The following is a 19,067-nucleotide window of genomic DNA, read 5'->3' on the forward strand; positions in this document are numbered from 1 at the left end:
GGTGGGAGAGCTGGGGGGAGCTGCATGGAGCGGTGCTGGCGGGCATCATCATACGTGGTGGCAGGTGGTGCGCCCACGCATCATGGCGGCTGCCCTGGCGCTGGTGGTTGGCGCTGGTGCGGTGGGCGGGTGGGCCCCAGCACCGGCTGCTGTGTGATGTCACAGGCAGCCCCTCCTGTGGGGGACACTTGGAAGGACCTTTCAGGCCTTCTTATAAAGCTACTGGATGACATCAGCCAGGGCAAAACTGAACGTCAAGTTGGTGAGAGACATCGGTTGAGGTCTGCCTTCATCAAATCATCCTTGTATTTAGTTTTGCAAACAGGATGGAAGTAACTTGGATGTTTTTATTTCCTAAAATGTACCTAAGTCTTTTTATATTTATTTATGTCAGGTGTAATTTCGTCTGTTGTCTTTGTATGTCTTGGATTTTTTTTTTCCTTCTCCTTGTGGACTCGTTTGGGGAAGGAGGTGGCTTCTCTTGAGTTCATTTCCTTGTTCATCCAGCCCCTCCATTGCGTAGCTCTGAGTGGCTGCTGTTGTGGGCTTTGCAGCTGGCTTTTCTTAAACCCTGACTCAGTGAGGAAGTTATGGTTTGACTTCAACTTCTGCTGTTCTTGATAAAGGCTGACACCTTCCTCAGAAGGGCTCTGACATTTACTGTTTTGCGTGTTGATTGCTTCAGCGTAATCAGCCTCTGGAGCTTTTTGCTTTGTGTTGATTTCAGCTTTTTCAAATTTGTTTTTGCAGCTGTTACATGTGTGGCTCCAAAGACTTGATGATGTTGATGATCACAACACAGGGGCTGGGGACAATCCTGCTTCGTCCACCAGCTGGCTGAAATGTAATTCTGAGAACAGAAGTAGTATTTCTGACAGCCACACTGGGGGTTTTCTTGTAGTTTGCGGTTTTGTTTGTTTGTTTTTCTCCTCCCATTCTTTGAAATTTGTGACTAAGGGACCACCTTGGGCACAGAACCTGGTGAGGTGGAGGTGACCTGGTGAGAGGTATCGGAAACACCAAATTGGGCTACAGATGTAGCAAGACTGGATGCATTGGAAAAAAGTAATTGAAGTAATTGAAGCAGGGTTATTTTGGGGGGACATGAGGGTTAGAGAAAGGGAGGGATTAGAGAAGAACAAGCATGGGAACATGGAGAGAAGTTAGGATATGGGCTGGAAACAACCTGTGATCAGTGTGCATGTCTCAAACCTGCTGCCTGATTTCCATTTTGTTGTTAGATGGTTCCTACCCGCTCGCTGGGTGCGGGAGCTCTCTCCTCCGGGTGCGGGGTGCATGGAAAGGCAGGGCAGTGTTCAAGGGACCGTGGATGGGGCGTGCATGTGGGTCAGGAACTGAATGTGGTTTCCACAACGTTTCAAACTGGTTGTGCTTTCACCAAGATGTAGCTGGAATAACATGGAGGGGAATGTGATATCTGTTCCAAGTTGTGCAATTTGTGCTTAAAAGCAGATTGCATTAAATATCTTGTGGGATGGTGTTGGTTTTGTGTTCGCCCTCAAATGAATTAACCTAGACAGCCCTATTAAATTCACAGCCTCTATTCTGCCAGACTGAAGAGCCTTCACGTGTTTGCTGGGAATGTAATTTATTTTCAATGACATTCTATAAAACTGGATCTCTTGAAGGGGATGTAGTGCTCTTCAGATGGGCTCTTCCTGCAACGCCTGCTGTAATGTCTGGTCTCTGCTTCCTGCTGCACTTCAGCCCCTGCTATCTCTAATTAGGGAATCAGTAAACTTTTTCTTGCTGGATATTTTTGCTGCTGCAGCACTAGCAGATAATGTGCCTTACATTTCAAGTCCAGTGTGAGAAATCATCTTGGTTCTTGATGACTTGTGGTTTTTTGTGTGGTGGGTTTTGTTGTTTTGGTTTTTTTTTTCCTTTTCCTTTCCCTTTTTTTTCAGAGTTATTTTCGTTTTCCTGTTTCTGTGTATCTGCATTTTCTTATGTGCCAGGCCTGAGCACACTTCGTCCTTCAGCTAGAATACCACCCGGAGCTCTGCTAATGCCACAGAGGCGGTTGGTGGTGAGGGGCGGTGGCACTGGGGCTCTCCTGGGTGGCCGGGCTGCCTGCACTGGGTTACTGGTGGGTTACTGGTGGGTTACCGCCTGTGTGCAAGAAACTGTGGGAGCCCCAGTGGACCTGGGGCCATGTGTGCGATGTGGGGCTGTAACATCATGATGTACAGTCTGGGGGTGCTTCTGCTTCCACGTGCAGTCTGGGGCGTGGCTCCTTGCAGGACAGAAGATGAGGGACCGCATGGGTTTTTTATTATACGTGGAGGGGAAAGAGGTGAGATTATGATTGATTTGGGGAGCAGCGGGATGTCACTCTAAGTTGCAAGAACTGCTATGAAGAACCAGTGAGGACGAGGGATGAGTTGCTGTAACTGGAACAGAGAAGGCAAGCTCAGATGCCTCAAAGGAGCAAAACTGATCACACCACAGATGACTGCTGCACTTTTCTTTGTGGAGCACAGGTAAGAAACTGCTGAGAAGCAGGCAAGCAGCAACACAGTCTGGTGAGAAGAGGAACTGTCACGGTTGCCCCACACCACGCTGTGAGCAAACAGCCAGGCCAGGGGAGCCGTGGGGCAGGAGTCTGCGGTCCAGCTTTGTTTTTCTGATCCCCCGCAGTTCATGTGAGCTGTGTCTTGTGACAGGGAGATGAGTCTGCAGCGGGACTTCCCAAAGGCAAGGAGCTCCAAGCTGGTTCCTCGAGCATTTCCCCTTCAGGTGAAATGCCAAGAGCACTTCCCTGGGCAGAGGGAGGCACCCAGACATGGTGCAGCTTTGCACCCACCCGAAACTGCGTTCCAGTAAGGGCTGGGGCTCTGCGCTGCTTTCTCCTTCTCTGATTATTTAGCTCTGAAGGCAAGCTGTGGTTGGAGATACTTCATTGTCTTGGAGGACTGGGCTATTTCTCTGCAAAAAATAAAGGAAATGGATCTGATTGCTCAGGGGAGGGGCAGATGGAGCAGTTCCCACTTGCTCATATTTGCATTTGTTGCCTCAATCCCTGCTTGGTGAGGCTGGCCCCACGGCAGCCAGCTGCAAACCCCAGCTCATTCAGGCCAGGACAAGAGCCAGGTTTGGGTGCCCTCCCTCTGAGACCCTTCCCTCTGCTCCTCCTGGGCATGGCAGCTTTTCTCCTCTGCTTTTTGGGCACAGGTGATCTGCACTTGCTGGTTAGAGAAACACTTGCTCCCAGGAGGAAACTGGGAGTTCTGTGATGCACCAGCTCCCACATGCCCTGGGCAGAGGTGCTCGTGTATTTTCACTGTCCTGCTCTGTCCTTTCCCTGTCACCCGGGGCATTGGGCTGCCCTGCCTCCTTCCAGCTCAGCCCCTGGTGCTGGGGGCTCAGGGCCTGCGCATGTATGTGGGGCAGCACTGCCTCCCACCTCCCTGTGGCTCAGCCAGGGCCTTGGCCATCCCATAATGTTCATCTCCATCAGCATTACAGCTCTTGGCATGGCACAGCTGGGGGAAATGGTGCCTCTTACCCTTCACCTTTGTGCTTCTGTGTGGCTAGGATGTTTATGGCCTGTTTGCTCACAGGTGCTGTGTGGGCTGCGGTGCTCACCTGGCACACCTGTGTCCTGGCACACCTGAATCCTCCACACCTACCTCTGCTCAGACCTGGGGGCACCCTGTGCTGTGGTGAGGGGAAACAAGGTCTGTATTTATTGGGTCAAAAGCCAGGGAGAAGCAGCCTGTGCCCTGTCTGTGAGGGGAGGGCTGCTCTTGTGCCAGAGGTGTTTTGTTCATACATGGGTGATGGGGTGTCATGGGCTTGGGGTGGATAAGGGAATGTTCTGGATCAGTCTGGGGTCAACATGTGTGGTTGCGCTGGGAACAACCTCTCCCTCCAGCATCCCTTGGGAGAAACACAGCCGGGGAGTTTGACGCTTGTGCTTTTGTGCTGGAGGATGTTGTCACACTTCAGGTCCCCACGGACGCTCAGATCATGACAGTATTTGGCAGCACATGAGAGCTGGCAAAACGGGTTTTGGCCTAAATCTTCAGGCAGCCCCCCACTGCTGGTGATGCACTCCCGCGGTCCCCAAGTACACATCCCCGTCACACAGCTCTCCTGGGGCTCCGCAGGGCTTGCAGCTCCGGGCAATGGGGCCATGGCTCACACTTGCTGCTACCCCAGCTCTGGGGAGCAACTGTTCCCAGCTCTTGGCATGCACAGATTTGCACTGCCATATTAAACTTCACATTTAGCTTTGGAAAAAGCATCTCCCTGATGCTGCTGACCTGAGCATGGCAACAGTTCCTGTGGGGCCAGAGGTGGCGAATTCCCAAGAAGACCCACTGAAGCCCCCATCCCCTGCCCACAGGTCAGCAGCCGGTGTCTGGGGGGAGCAGAAGCCATGTGAGAGCAGGAGTATCTGTACACCCATTGGGAATATCCCAGAGGGAGGTTTGCTACTGGGTATAGTGAGTATTAACAGGGAAATAGAGAGTGTGTAAAATCGAGTTAAAAGATCCTTACTGGAATTTAAACGTTTCATTTGAAAATTTCAAATTGTACTAAAGAAGAGGAAACCACATCGTTATAGACATTAAAAAAATATTAAAACTTCTCAGAGGGATTCCCAGGTTTTAGCTTCGACTCTGAATGGGGTTTTACTAAAAGGCTGGAATTCCCTGCAGAAGAAAGTGCAGGCTGACGGCGGAGCCCAGCAGCCACTGCAGGTCAGTTGCCCCAAGACTGCTGCTTCACTTCCAATTGTCAGGAAATTCCAGCTCCATTTGGGAAGTGGGCATTGGGCGTAAAATTGCCTTTTGCTCCCAGATGCCACCTGGACTGACCTCCAGCACCAAGAGAGCTGTGGCACTGGGGCTGGTGCCTCGTCCCCGGCAGGGACAGTCACCGCCGTGCAGCAACGCCCAGGGTCAAATTCCTGAAGGCACCTGTCATTTGCAGAGCCATTAACAATGATCCGAGCTGCACGATTAGTTTTTCTTTATGCGTTTGTGCTTTGGCTGGGTGTGGTGTTTCCAGGAGGTACGGGATTGCTAGCCGGCTCTGGTACTGCTGCCATGCGGGGACATCCTGGCGCTGGGTCCTGGTTGTTGGTGTCACCCTGCAGAGATGTGAAGACAGGGACCATCCCAGCCCGCAGTGGGCAGGGGGGACAGACCTGGCAGCCTGCTGGGGCTGGGAATCCCAGTGCTTCGTTCTGGGAAGTACCCGGAGTGCAGGAAAAGGCTGTCACAGAGGGATCGAGGGGACCGGGAAGGGCCGTCCTGGGGACAGCGGAGGCTGGTTTGGGCTGCTGGAAGGGGACAGTGAAAGGCCGGCTGGTGGGGATGGAGCTGGGCAGGAGAGGCCACCCCAGCTGGGGACAGGCTGTCCTGGAGGGACAGAGGTGACTGGTGGAGGCCACCCTGGGGGAACGGTGGTGGCCGGCAATGGCCGCCCCGGCAGACAGAGGGGATCGAGGCACCTGTCCCGGTGGGGAGAGAGGGCACCCGTGGAGGCCGTTCTGGATGGACGGAGGTGGCTGGTGATGCCACCCCGGAGGCGGACGCCGGTGACCGTCAGTGACCGCCAGTGACCGCCAGTGACCGCCCTGTACCACTGCCGCCGCCGCTCCCGCGCCCGACGTCCCGGCCCCGCTGCCGCCGCGGGTGGGCGGGGCGTGTGCAGACACGGGCGCTCGGCCCCGCCCCCGCCCCACCGATTGGCCGCACGGCGCGCGGTGGGGAGGGGGGCGTGGCGGCGCAGGGGAAGGCGGCGGGGAGGCGCGGCCGCCATCTTGTGCGTTGCCGGAGCCAGGCGAGGGCCCCAGCGCGGCGCCGCCCGACCCCGCGCTGCTCCCGCCGCAGCCGCCGCCGCAGCCAGGGCCGCTGGCTCCCGCCCGGGGGCGGGGGCGGACGGCGGAGAGGAAGAGCTCGGTGCGAACGGGGGCCCCCCCGCGGGCCCGGCGGCGGCCCCTCCTCCCGCCGCTCCTCGCGTCCCTCCCCGCGGGTTTGTGGCGCTGCGCCGGGGGAGGATGAACGGAGGATAAATGGTGCCCAAGGCGGACAGCGGCACCTTCCTCCTCCTCTTTCTCCTGGTGCTGAGCATCACCGAGCCGCTGCGGCCAGGTAGGGGCAGTGGGGCCGGGGCTGCGGGTCCTCCCGGTTCTTCCCTCCTGCGGGCGGGTGCGAGGGCACCGGGGCCGCCCCGGGGCGGGAGAGCGAGCGGCAAAGCCGGCCGGGGCAGCCCCAGCGAACGGCAGGTGCGGAGCGGCCGGTGCCGGTTCCCTCCCACCGGGCCTGGGCGGCAGGACGGTCCCGCTCGGGAGTGGCCGTGGCCCGGCGCCGGTCCCGGGCTCGGCGGGTGCGTTGGGCTCTGCCGGCAGCGTCTGTGCTGTTTCTTCATACTTTTAAAAAGAGATGGGACCCGGCTTTGCCGTGGGGTGAAATGTCGGTCCCGTGTGCCGGCTGGTGGGGTCTTGAGAGGATGCGAGTTTGGGTAAAAACATTCGTTTGCACTTTGAAAGCTTAGGTAGAAAACTGCATAACCCCACAGGTAATTAGCAGTGGAAATGTGACAGCATGACTGAGTTTTCAGGTGCTTCTTACTAGCTGTTACGTTGCAGGCCTTGGATGCCAACAAAAACCTCGCTTTCAAAGTGCCATATGATCACGCCAAAAAGAAGAAACCAACCCTGTTGCATCTCAGTTAACATACCATGTCCAGAGTTCTGTTTTAGCTTCTTTTAGGGGAATAATTTAGTGATAGAGTTTGTGTGGTGGCTGCTAGGCAAGGCTCTTAAAAATGTTAAGATGATTGACTTTGGGGAACTGGTTGATATTTGCTGTTTGAAAACTTCTGTTTTTCTAGCAACATTGCTCAGTCAGAGTTTCTTTCTGGGTGCTGAACTCTCCTGGAGCTTGGCAGAGCCTTCACGTATCCCAGGCTGCTCTTGCCAACGAGCATCAGTAGCCCAGGCGTGAGGCTGCCTGGAGCAGCTTTGCAGATTTGGAAGCTGTCCTCCCATCACACAGTGATTGCTCCTGGGTGATGCTCTCTCCTTTGTAAACAGGAGAGCAAGAACCATGGTGTGCTTTGAAATCCCCTTGTTCTTTGTCTTTCAAAATAACTTTTATGACCCAGACTAATAAAACAGTGTTAGCAAACCGTGTTTAAGCAAGTTCCCAGTAGAGCTGAAGCACAATTGGGTCAGTGTAGGCAGTGTTATTGAAATAACTAACTTAGATGTTGAAACTGCTCTGTGTGTGCCTTGCTTTGTTGTAGCTTGTTTTTTTGGCAGTGCAGTGTATATGTGGTGCTTATGATACACTCTTAAGTAGCCAAAAAAGCCCCCAAGACCTTGGAGTTGCTAACCTAGTAGTGTTACAGCTAGAGGCTTTTATGTGGGAGAAAATATTATGTAAAATTGATTTCAAGCAGTTTCCTTCAAAGCTGGCACTAAGTGCTCCAGACAACTGAGCTGCTGCCTGAGAAAGTTCAGCAGAGATTCATAGCTGTCTGTGTACTTCTACAGGTGGGTGCGTTTGACCCTGAACTCTGTTGGTGTTGAGCATTGTAGCCTCCTAGAAATTAGAAAATGGCATTTTCCATGTTTTGTCAGAACATTTGTCTCTCTAGTTTGGTATCAGATCTCTGTCAGCAGCTGATACTTGATGGATGAAGACAAGTTTTTCACTGAGATTTGCTTCTTTAAGGCAAATTATTTTTTTTTTCACTGATGCTCTAATGTATCTGCATGAGAGATTTGTGGTGCTGTAGCGACGTTGGCAGAGGCATCATTTTTTGGGAATGAGCCCTAACTCATCTGCTCAGCTTACACACCACTGGCTTTGAGGATTCCTCTGTGGCAACTCCATATGCGTTCCTGGAGTTTTGCTTGGACCATATGTATTCCTGAACCTCAATGTGAGGTAATCCAACTGGTTGTAGTGTTGCAGCCGGAATTCCTCGCTGTGTGAGGAATGTCTGAGTTCTGTTGGGAGGTTGCTGGTCCGTCCTGGTCCCTGGGAGGCTGGGGATGATGTGGTGGCTGAGCTGTCCATGGTGGTTCAGCTCCTTCCTCAGTCTGTGGCTTCAGTGTAGCCTCACATCTTTTTGCCAATGTCGTTTGCTTTTCAGCTTACTTCATTTAATATCTGCAATCTGTTGTCTCAAACAGATCACTTGTTTAGTAGATTGAACAGTGTATGGCTTGATCCTAAAACAAAAGGTGCAAAGAGGGAAAATCTGGCTCATGAAAGTACAGGGGATGTACAGAACCAAATTCATTATTTTAATTAATGATGAAGAAGTTTCCCTTGTATTTTTGAGGGGATTTCCTGAGAAAGAGAAGAGTATTTGGACTCAGAATTTATTTTCCTAGTGGTGTTTGTTTTTCTTTTCACTTCTTTAAACCTGTGTATTGTAGCAACTGTCTTATTGGTTTAGAAAGGTCACCTGCAGCTTGCTGAGCTAAAATCTGTACTTGGAGCTATCAAATGAATGCTGCAGAGCGATGGGAGGTTTTATGTACTCAGAGATGAATGTGTGGTCCCTTCACAATTCAGTCCCAGCGAATCAGGCATCTCTTTGTACTTCCATGTTAATTTGACACTAGCTTTCTATCCATGTTCTTGCTGTGCTCTTCAGATAAATGAAACCTTCTTTTAAGCCTCCTCAACTCTAGTATCTTTTCAGGCAATCTGAAAGGCAGTGATTTTATGTGGACCTATTTTTGCTGCATTTGGAGTGAGATGGGTTTTAGTAAATTAGGAGATAAGTTAACTAGAATTTCCTTTTCCTGATTTTTCCACCTTGGTTATGTGAGTGTGTTTTACATCACTGCCATCACCAACAGCACCAGATACATCCAACATAACATGACATCAGCCCTACCTATGTAGACTTGGGTTCCTGAAGCTACCACAAGCAGCCAGATTTTTCTGAGCCTGTGGACTTTTAATGGTAATTTTGTGCCCTTGAGAATCTACACTTGGATTTTTTTTTTTTGTCCCGGTGTTTCCCTTTTTCTCTTTCTAACTGTTTTGACTGTAAGTGGCTTCTTTTGACTACTTGTCTGCTTTATAATGCATTGTTGAAAAAATGGTGGTTTTTTGTTTTTGTTTTTTTTTGAAGTAGGGCATTTCTCCTTGAGTTATTTTACTCATTATGTGTTTGGAAGCTGCTAATGTGAACTTTTCCAACTATATGAGTGTGCAGTGAAGGACTAACTTAATATTTCCTTTAATCATTTACTCATATTCAGACACTTGTTTCTGGGGATATTTACATCAGTAGGGTTTGACTTAATGATCTGTTTTCTGGGACAACTCAGAACAACTACTAAAGGTTATTGGACTAGCTGGCTGTTTTCTTATGTGAAGGAATACAGGGCATTTCAAAAAGATGGACCCCAATTTGAAATCAAAATACTTTGCAATTGGGTCCGTCTTTTTGAAACACCCTGTGTTTCGTGAGTCACAGGAACCTGTGCTGGTGCTAACTTGGATTTAGACCGAGTTTCTGAACACTAGTGCATTTCTGTTGGTTGTCTAAAAAGCATCAGAGATGTAAATTGGTATGAATTCAGTTTTGCCACTCAGTTTGAGAATATGTGAGAAGTTCCTGTTTCTGTTAACATCCCATTACACAATTGAAAAGGTTTTGGTGTCTTTATGTAACGTTCGGAACTTAAACAGTCTGGAACGATCGGGACGACATGTTTCAGGATGATGTTTAGAGGATTAATTAAGATCATCATCGCTAAAGACAATAACATGTTTTCATATTTCTCTAACAAGAAACTGCTGCTTGCTAATGGAAAACACTTAAACATGGTCAGGCTTTATATTGGATTTTGTAATAGTGGTTTAGTACAGAGCCTTGTGAATGTAGGTCATCAGGCTTTCTTATTAGAGCGCTTGCCAGGCAGCTAAAAGCCAATTGAGTTCTTGTTCTTGCAGCGTTTTTTTCCTCCACTTCAAAGCGAGCTGGAGGAAGTAATTTCATTACCCAAGTTCTGGTTTTAAAATTTTTGCACAACTTGCCTAATTGGCAATACTTAGAAAGACTTGCCAATTAAAAAGCCCCATAACTTTAGCTGAAGTTTGAACTCTTTGTGTGCTTTGGTGCTTGCCTGTGTGCAGCTGGTGGTTATGGTCTTACTGGTGGGGTGTTGGTATCCTGACACAGCTGCCAAGTGTGTTTAAATGGCCAGCTTGTTCTTGTCACTGACTCAAAAGCTGCAGGTCTTAAATGCAAGGCAGAGCTGCTCAGAGTTGAAGTCTAAACAAACCCACAATCTACATCGTTTCAAGGTGATCCCCTTGTCTGCTGTGACTGAATGTGTCTGGTTTTGGCTACTTTAATGTTATCAGTTAATTCAGTAGGAAGCCCAAATAGATCAGTTGTAAAATGTGACCTGGGCCCAGCATTGCTCTGCTCTAAAAGGATTTCATTGGTAAGCAAATAGAAGCCCTTACTTTGCTCTTTGTTCGCTGTCTCTACCTTAGCGAGAGCTGTGGCGAGTCATATTTATCTGGTTCCGTGTCGTTGCTAACTGCAGTGCTAACTCTGTGTTCAGCTGAATTCCCAAGCGAGGGCTTCAGGGCGTGAGAGGCAGAAGGGTTTTTTATCACAACTCCTCAGTTAGTTTTGCTGAAAGCAGGGCTGGCATGTCTTCCAGTCTTATATTCTCTCCTCATCCCCTTCTTAATCTGCTGTTTTTAGTGGGTTTTTTTCTTACTATTGTTATATTATTGTGCCCTTTTCCTGGTGTTCCTGTGCTCTGCTGTTTCCTGTTATGAGATGCAAAACGAGACTGATGGATTTGAAAAGTCTTTCTTGCAACTGCTATCAGCATAGCAGAGAGACATGGCAGAAGGTATCAGACCTTATTAGCAGGTCTGATACTTTAAGACTGATAATTCTTGGTGTTAATTATAAGGCAAAATTTCTGAAGTGCGAGTGGGTTTGCTTACTAGCTATGGCCACCAAGTAAAGGAGAAGACAGTCAGTAGGCAGAGAGCTTTATTCTGGTAAGTCATAAACCAGAAGGGAAACTGGAGGGTTTGCAAACACGCGGCTTCTATGTCCCCACGGTGGGTTTGGTTGTAGAGGGAGGTGAGGCCAGAGCAGCAGAAGCGATGGAGCAGGGAGTGCTGCTGCAGGCTCTGCAGCGGGAGGAGGCGGCTGTGGAAGTGCTGCTGCTCTCCGGAGTCAGGGGGAGAGGCACAGCCAGCTTGAAGAGAAAATAACTTTAGATACCCAGTATAAAAGACGTAAACCCCCTGGTGAATGTCAGAAAACCAGCCAAGACTTCAATGAATTATTCTGTCCCCTGGAATTAGCTTTGTTAGGGCAGGTTTTGATGTTGAATTGTAATGCAAGAGTAGTAGCTACCTCTACAGTCTGTCCTTGAGTAATGCCTGAGTCTCTGCGTTTTTATGTGGTGATTTCTTGCAACTTTTATAAGGTCTCATTTCATTGTATGCGATGCATATAAATAAGTTGTTATGTGATGAGCAGAACTTGGTGTTGTGCTCACATGCATTGCACCGCACAGAGCCTGTGTGTCCCGCACTGAACTTCTGCCACTTGAAGTGTGGTCAGAGCAGGACCTGGAAACAGCTCAGTGGCATCGTCACTCCTGCCCTTCAGGGGTTAACGTGGCTGCTCGAGTTTGTTTTTTAAAATGAAATAAGCTGTAAGGGGTTTTTGCAGTGGTAACCTGAAAAAGGAAGTCTTTGAGATAGAAAAGAAACAGATCATGGCTAATGGCAGCTTGATGAGAGACTGCTGATCTTTGCCTGTGTGATCTCAAGGGCTAACCTGTGATGGGAGAAGGCTTGCTAATCTTTTGTTCTGTGTAGACTGATAGAAAGTTATGGCTAGAAAGTGTACTAAGAGATTGGGTCATCCGTCTTCATGACCCAAAACAAAATCTGGTAAACCCAGGCAATTCTTGAAGATATTTGTATAGCACATTTTTAATGATTTCCTGTCACAGACTCTGAACACCAGATTCCTTTGCTAAGTCTGGCTGCTGGTCTGCTGCTCGTTCTGCAGTTGCAGCTTATTCTTCCTGTCTAAATACAACACCATGCATGTGTCCTTGTTGTGATGCAGTTAAAAAGAACAGTTTGCTGGTGTCCCAAGACTGTTTGGATGCCAAGACCCCCCCAGTTTTTCAGCAGCGATCAGTGTGGTGAATGCCTGGCAGTGCCCATCCTTCCTGGCTTTCTACCCTTTGAAAGGGTTTATGTACTGTTCATGTCCTTGCATGGCAGGCTCGCACTTTGGCGTTGCACTTCGCACCGTGGTTTTGTAGAGAACCCATTAAGGAAAAATCACATGTTGTTTGGTGAAGTCATCAATGAGCTGTAGCTGAGTTTGAGATTAACCTTTAGTCCTCGTTCCCCAAACTATGAAATGCTCTGGCATCTTCTGGTTTCCTGAGAAACTTTTTGATTCTGTACTAAAGGGTCAGCCTGCTAATTCTGGGTTTGATGAACAGCATTTTAATGGTATTTGCTATATTTGACTCCTAAGGAAGCTGTTATCAGTGTTTGATGCCTACCGTTTAGATTATTTAGAAATACAATAGTAAGTTTAATGAAAATTGATAGTTGCCTGATTAACTATAGCTAAACAAAATAACATTCAACTTCCTAGTTAATTAAAATTATAATTGGTTGATCTAACAATTATATTTAGCTTCTGTTTATTGATTAGCACTTGGCAATTGCCAGCCAACTTAGTGGCTGGAAATGTAGAATTGGCTTTTGGTGGATACTCTTGGGACATTCCCTGCTCTATTGTCCTTAAACTTTGTGATTTTTTTTGGTCATGTTTTAATTTGTGTAATTTTTTTTTCTTATGTGTTTTAGTCTTTCGTGTGCCTCCTCTGCTGTGCTTCCTTGTACTTTTCCCAATATGAGACCTGTAACTTGGGGTACCCAGGGAAATTATTTGGGAATCAAAGCTAGTAGGAAAATGAGATTAAATGTCATTCCTGGCAGAACAATGCTGGGTGTTCTGGGCTGGCTGTGTCTGTGTTTTCCTGAGGGAGCTTCAGGTGTCACTTTGAAATGCTGCAGTTTGTATTTTGACACTCCAATCTGCATTGCAAAGTGGGCAGCTGAGGTTTGAAGTGTGTGAGCGCTGCCCTTGGACCCATGTGGGGGCTCCGCTCCAGCCCGACTGGGGCTCCCCCAGCCCAGCTCTGCCCCCAGGGCTCTGGGGTGATACAGGGGGTGTCAGGCGTTGCCTTTGCACGAGTGAGATTGATTTTACATAAAACTGAGTTAGTGTTGTCCTTCGGTGTCTGTATGTTTTCTCTGTGCTAATATTTCCTAAGAGATTTCCATATGAAGGTTTCTTCGAACTTAAAAGTAGTATGTTTTATTTTATACACTCTAAAAGAAAACAAATAATCTTGCTTCTCACACCTACTTGGTTTGAGTTTGTGCCCAAGCAGCATTCTGCATTGTATATGCTAAACCTCTAAAACATGTTGCAACTTCTTTTAATCTAGGGATGGTCAAAACTGCATTTGTGTTTCTATAGAATTTGTGAAATTGTTTGTCATGCTTGAATTAGTCCTTACTGATTAAAATAAAATAACACAAATGTTCGTTATGAATGAGATCTTGGAAAAATCTTTATGAAAAATCAGGGATCTTGCAGGAGCGAGATCTGAGTGCAAAGACTTAATCAGAAGCATCATCCCCCCTGGTTCTGGTAATAAGCAGATTGCGGAGAAATGGTCCAAGGAAGCTGTAGTATGAGTGCTCATCTGTGCCTTTATGAGCAACAATGGAGTTGAATGTAATTTTTTTATTGACATGACAGCCAAAAAATGACCCAGATCCAGTTTCATGGTGTGGTACCTGACACAGGTGCACAGCATAAGCTGGTGAAAGAGCTGAAGAATGCCGGCGGTACTGGAGCAGTTCGAAGGTGTGGGGAATGAGACTTATAAATCGGTTGGTCTTGTATTTGCTGGCTTGTGATAGAAATATTAAATGTAGGGCTTTGATATATGACATTTCCGTTCAGTTATTGGTTTTACTGTGGGAGAAGGAAACACGGTGTCTCGTGCAGTGTGGAAGGATGCAGTGGTGGTGGCATCGCTGCATTCCTGCCGTGTTGAGCTCCAGCTGAGCAGGGATGTTGTTCAAAGCATGAACCATTTGGTCTGGTACACAACAGCCACTGCACCAGCTACCGTGCAAAGGATGAAATGGGTTTTACCTACTTGAGGTCAGAATATTTCTGTATATCGAGTTTTTGCTTTTAAGTGTTCTAGGTGCTTGCTCATCAAGTCTTGTACAAGATGTGAAGAAAAAAAATGAAACAAGAGGAAAAGCTTTTTTTTAGTGTGACCTGCATTTCAGCAGTGCTCATGTGCAGGTTTCCTGTCCTCCTGAATTCTTAGATTCTTGTTTAAGACCATGACCTACATGTAGGTCTTAGGTCTTAGATTCTTGTTTAAGACCATGACTAGGGCCATGTAGAAAGCTTATTCCATGTTCCTTTGGTTTTGAAATTAAGAAATTATGTTAGTTTTTGGAGAGCGGAGTGGTTAAAAAAATCCTGATTTCATAGATAGGATTTTGTCACCTGTTTGCTTGGCATTCTAGACTATTGCAGTTCCTTGTGTATTCTAAATACATACTTGGCCTGAAATTGTGTATTTTGATTATATTTGTTTGGATTGCTCATGTGCTGAAAGTTTAAGGATATACGTAAATACTATTGAATCCTGTACCGAAAAAAAACCTCACCACCACTAACAAAACCCCACAACCTTTTTTGTTTTCCCCCAAAGTAGGAACATGTTATAGTGTTGAAAGTAGAAGGGCTTGCTAACTAATACTGTTGAAATCTGGCAATTCCTACTTTCAATTTGATGGTGGCTATAAATTACCCTCGATTGCTCTGACAGTTCTCGAATTGCTGTTATCATGTTTCCTCTGAATACGCTTCTTGTTGAGAACATGATCTAAAGAAAATACTAATACAGGTAGTGTAAAACTTTGGATTTAAATTTTTCTTTCTGCTGTGGAAAACTCTGATTGTTGTAGACTATTTGTTTCTTTTAGCAGTTTTTTTTTTTAAAACATATATAGTTTATTTGGTCAAAGGGAATACAGCTTCTTTCCATGGTGATCCTTCTTGAGTGAAAACTGTTTCTTATAGAAAGAAATATTGATCTGAGCTGGCTTGATAGGATGTGTACTTTTCTAATTCTTAGAATACACTTGGAAGAGGAGACGAACTAATCTCACATGCTTAGATTCTTTTGGGTAGGCAATTAGAAGGTAATAGCTTAAGACAGAGGAGTACTGTCTGGATCACATTTATTGGTAGTTTCTCTAGATCACTGTTTAGAGGCTTTCCAACAAGCAGCTTGCACGTAGACTGTCAGAAACTGAAAAAAGAAATGTTCCTGGTGTTCATATACTTCTCATTGCCAGACTGGTCATTCTAGGGTTGCAGGTACCACTCTGTAGTTCTGAACATCCCAGAGGTGACTCTGACGTGTACTGGAGATGGTACTGGTGAAGGCCCAGTGCAGACACCTTCTGGGAGGAAAGAGGTGCAGGCAACGGTGCCCAACTTGTGCAGACAGAGCTGAGAACCTGATGCTTTTCTGTGGTCAGAATGGCCCTGCTCTGTGAAGAATTGCAAATGAGCAAGAAGAGTATGTGTCCGTTAATATGATATTTCGGAGGATTTAGATGCAATGAAGCATGAGGATCTTGCCATAGAAGCTGTGTTTAGGCAAATGTGAAGGTTTGTGGTGAGGATTTAGGATGAAACTTGAAAGTAGCTACACTGAGGCACCCAGATGGTCCTGTGAATTTAGGTATTTGTGGTGTATGTGGGATGATCTGTCCCAGCCTTGGTGTACAGATTGTAGAGAGAAAGTACTGTTTGTGATGGTGCTCTTTTCCGGACAGAATCCATGACTTGCTGAGTACTTCACTACTGGTGCTGTTCTTAATGGACTTTTTTCCATTGCTGCATTTGTTGGGAGAATTAATATGTTGTGTGCATGACCATATTTCAGTTCTGTGTGAGGAACAGTGCTGTTTTCTTAGCATCCATGAGCATGTTTTGTAAGTAATGAGGTATGACAAAACCTGGAATCCAATGAACCTGTCACCTATGTCCCTATATGTAGGACCTACCCTTGCCTGACACCACTGATTTAATAAGGCCATGGCAACCCCATGTCCCCTCTGTCTGTCCACCATACATCCTCTGGCATGAAGAAACTGGGAGTCCTGCAGGGTCTGGTGGAAGGGTCTGGTTACCCCAGTTCCCCCCATCCCTCCTGCCAGCTGGGCAGCCCCCCCACTGCAGCATCGTGCAGATGTGCAGGCAGCTGCTGAGCAGTGCAAACCACATGGGGGTTTCCTGCCCTCTGAAGCTCAAGGCTGTCATCGTTTCCTTCCCTTATGCTGGCTCTAGGCTTTCCAAAACTCACTCTGCATTTTTCTGATCTTGGCTTCTTTCTCAAGCTTACTTGAAATTGTTTAGTGAACTTAGTTGTGAGGTGTGATTGACACTTCTGCTGATGCACTTACTGATCGGGCCTTCTTTAGGGAAACAGTCAAAAATCTGGTACTGCACAGGTTTAGATCACTTGTCACTCCTGTACTGCACTTAAGTCCCACCTAAGGCTGTACAAAACATCTGAAGTCCTGAACAAGGTTGTTAGTATAGAGAAACTGTAGGCTTTAATTTGGAGCCGTATTAAAGGGTTTTTGAGTACCCACGGCTTTGGTTTTGTTTGTGCTGAGTGCTCTTTGTGCCAGTGCTGTATTTTGCTTTTCCCTTCTGCCTATTTACTTACTATCATAATATAACAGTTTCTCAAGCAGGAAAAAAAAAATGCAAGCCTGTTGCTTAGCTGGTATCCTCACTACAATGAAAACACCTGTTTCTCAATCTGGAAGACCGCATCACCTAATTCACAGTATCTTTTTTTGGCTTAGTTCAAGTAGCAAGGCTTGGTTTGTGTTTGGTTGTAGCAGAACTGGGAAAGATTCTGTTTAAGTCTTAGGAATAAGTGTCCACATTCATAGAGCATGCAGTCTGTATTTTCTAAGTCTTAGGAAATAATAGCGAGGGTTCCCATTCAAGCAGCTCTGATGTTGTTGCTCTAGCTGAATGCTGGCTCTCTTGCACTGCCTTCGCTTTATTTTTTATCCTTACTGGCACTGAGTCTGCCCTCCAGACAAAGAGCAGACAATGAATTGCAGTGAATGACACTTGTGAGCAAGGAGAAACTGGGTCAGTTCCAAGCTCGTGCAGGGTGTAGGTATAATATCGATGTGAGGGGAAGGAGGCTGCTGCTATTCCTCACTGTGCTGTAAACATCTATTGATGGATGTTGGGGTCATCCAGCATAAATTACTGTGACAGAACACTGAGTAATACAGAATGTTCATTAGAGTTATTCATTAAGGATTTACAGTTTTCAGCTGGAGTGCTGTCACAGTTTTAATTACTTCATGAAACTGCATGCTGAGGTCATGCAGAAGATGCCGATGGCTCTAACATGTATTACTTATTTTGGAAGTGATGTGTTCCTACTAAATGGGGTTATAACTTCAGAATCTCTAATTTTCAGGAGCTGGAATTAAATTTGCGAACAGGTGTGGGCTCTGTGCATGGCATGGAGTCTTTTTTTTCCCTGGGCTCTGTGCCATTGTGTTTTCATACCCTCCTTCATGTACTCGGGCTGTGATGAACCAAACCTACGTGACCGAAGGATCGTGCTTAGGCATGATTTGAGTAATGCACGTGAATGGCTGAGCATTTTGTCTTCTGGAGGACTGAACATGAAAGTGGAGTGTTCTGTTCTTCTGTGGCTTTTTAATTCTTCTGTAGGTTTTTCGTTTTAGTTATTCTATGGGTCTTTAATTTGAAGAAAATAAATGGAATGAATTTCATTGAGAAACTTTAATAAACTTAATCTATGGAATTGATAATGATCTGATGGTGACTTGTGAGTGTCGCAAATAGATTTCTTCTCTGCAAATAAGGTGGTGTTATCATAGTCTCTTTTTCTTCTGCTGCGGCTTTGTTATAAAGTACTGTATGTTCTCCCTCTGCTACACTGGATGGTGTGGTGAGTAGTTTAAGGATGAATTTAAAAACGTGGTGGAAATAAGGTTCACCAAGTGGCATAAAGAAGCCTGCTGGGGGATGGATGGGTAGCGAAAACGTCTCTGGGATCTGGAGCTGCGGGGAAATCCTATTTAGGTCTGGCTGCGCTTGCCTTTTTGTGGGATTTGTGATACCTCAAAGACAAGGTAAAAACAAGAAAACCTGTTCAAAGACAGTGTCAAACATCCTCAATGCAGTTTGAAGCGGATACTGTCACAGAACCCTGTTGAGCAGGGGCCGGGCAGGACTGTAGCGCACTGTATGAGCCACAGGTTTTCAGGAGCCATGTGCGAGATACGGCGCCTTCTCTGGTGAACTCCACCTGGGGACTTGAGAGAAGTGAAAAATGCTTTTCAGCCGCAGAGGACTAGCTTAAGGACAGGTTTTTTCACATATCTACTGAGGATTAAATTAAGGAAACTATTATGTTATTGTTATACTGAGAATATTAAGAATATTTTAAAATTTCTGTTAAATCAATTCAGTCCCAGTCTAGAGAAATATTGGTTGTGTTATGCTTCCTCTTGAGCATAAATATAAGATATGGAGCTGGATGTGTTTTTGTGATGATGATGGGTGTGGTGTTCCTTTGATTATTTGTTTTTGATGCGTGTTTGCAGACGTTTGTTGAGCACTGGGTGTTAAGCAAAATCTCTGGGAGCTAAGGACTTAAGGGTTAGACTTCTTGCTGGAAGTTCTAGGATCTCTGATCATGCTTGTGGTTTAACATGGGTCAGGTTATATAGAAACAGTGATTTAAGAAAAGAGCAATAGGTAAACTTATTCTTAAATGTGTTAAAATATGATAGTGCAACATGTAGATACAGGTCTTGTCGTAAGTATGTAGGTTTAGTATTATAAAATATAAGAAAGACCTGTTGAAC

General features: G+C 46.5%; 1 protein-coding gene across 3 annotated transcripts in view; it reads left to right on the plus strand.

Annotated features, from left to right (window-relative positions):
- Positions 1-5,808: 5,808 nt before the first annotated feature.
- Positions 5,809-19,067, plus strand: part of DGCR2 (DiGeorge syndrome critical region gene 2) — a 41,736-nt gene continuing 28,477 nt past the window's right edge. For all 3 annotated transcript variants that reach the window (XM_065851441.2, XM_065851442.2, XM_065851443.2), the window contains exon 1: positions 5,809-6,128. In XM_065851441.2, coding sequence (XP_065707513.1) covers positions 6,050-6,128 — 79 coding nt within the window. In that variant the 5' untranslated portion in view covers positions 5,809-6,049. The remainder of the gene's footprint in view (positions 6,129-19,067) is intronic.

The sequence above is a fragment of the Patagioenas fasciata genome, chromosome 17 (genome assembly GCF_037038585.1).
Source record: "Patagioenas fasciata isolate bPatFas1 chromosome 17, bPatFas1.hap1, whole genome shotgun sequence".
Classification (NCBI taxonomy): Eukaryota; Metazoa; Chordata; class Aves; order Columbiformes; family Columbidae; genus Patagioenas; species Patagioenas fasciata.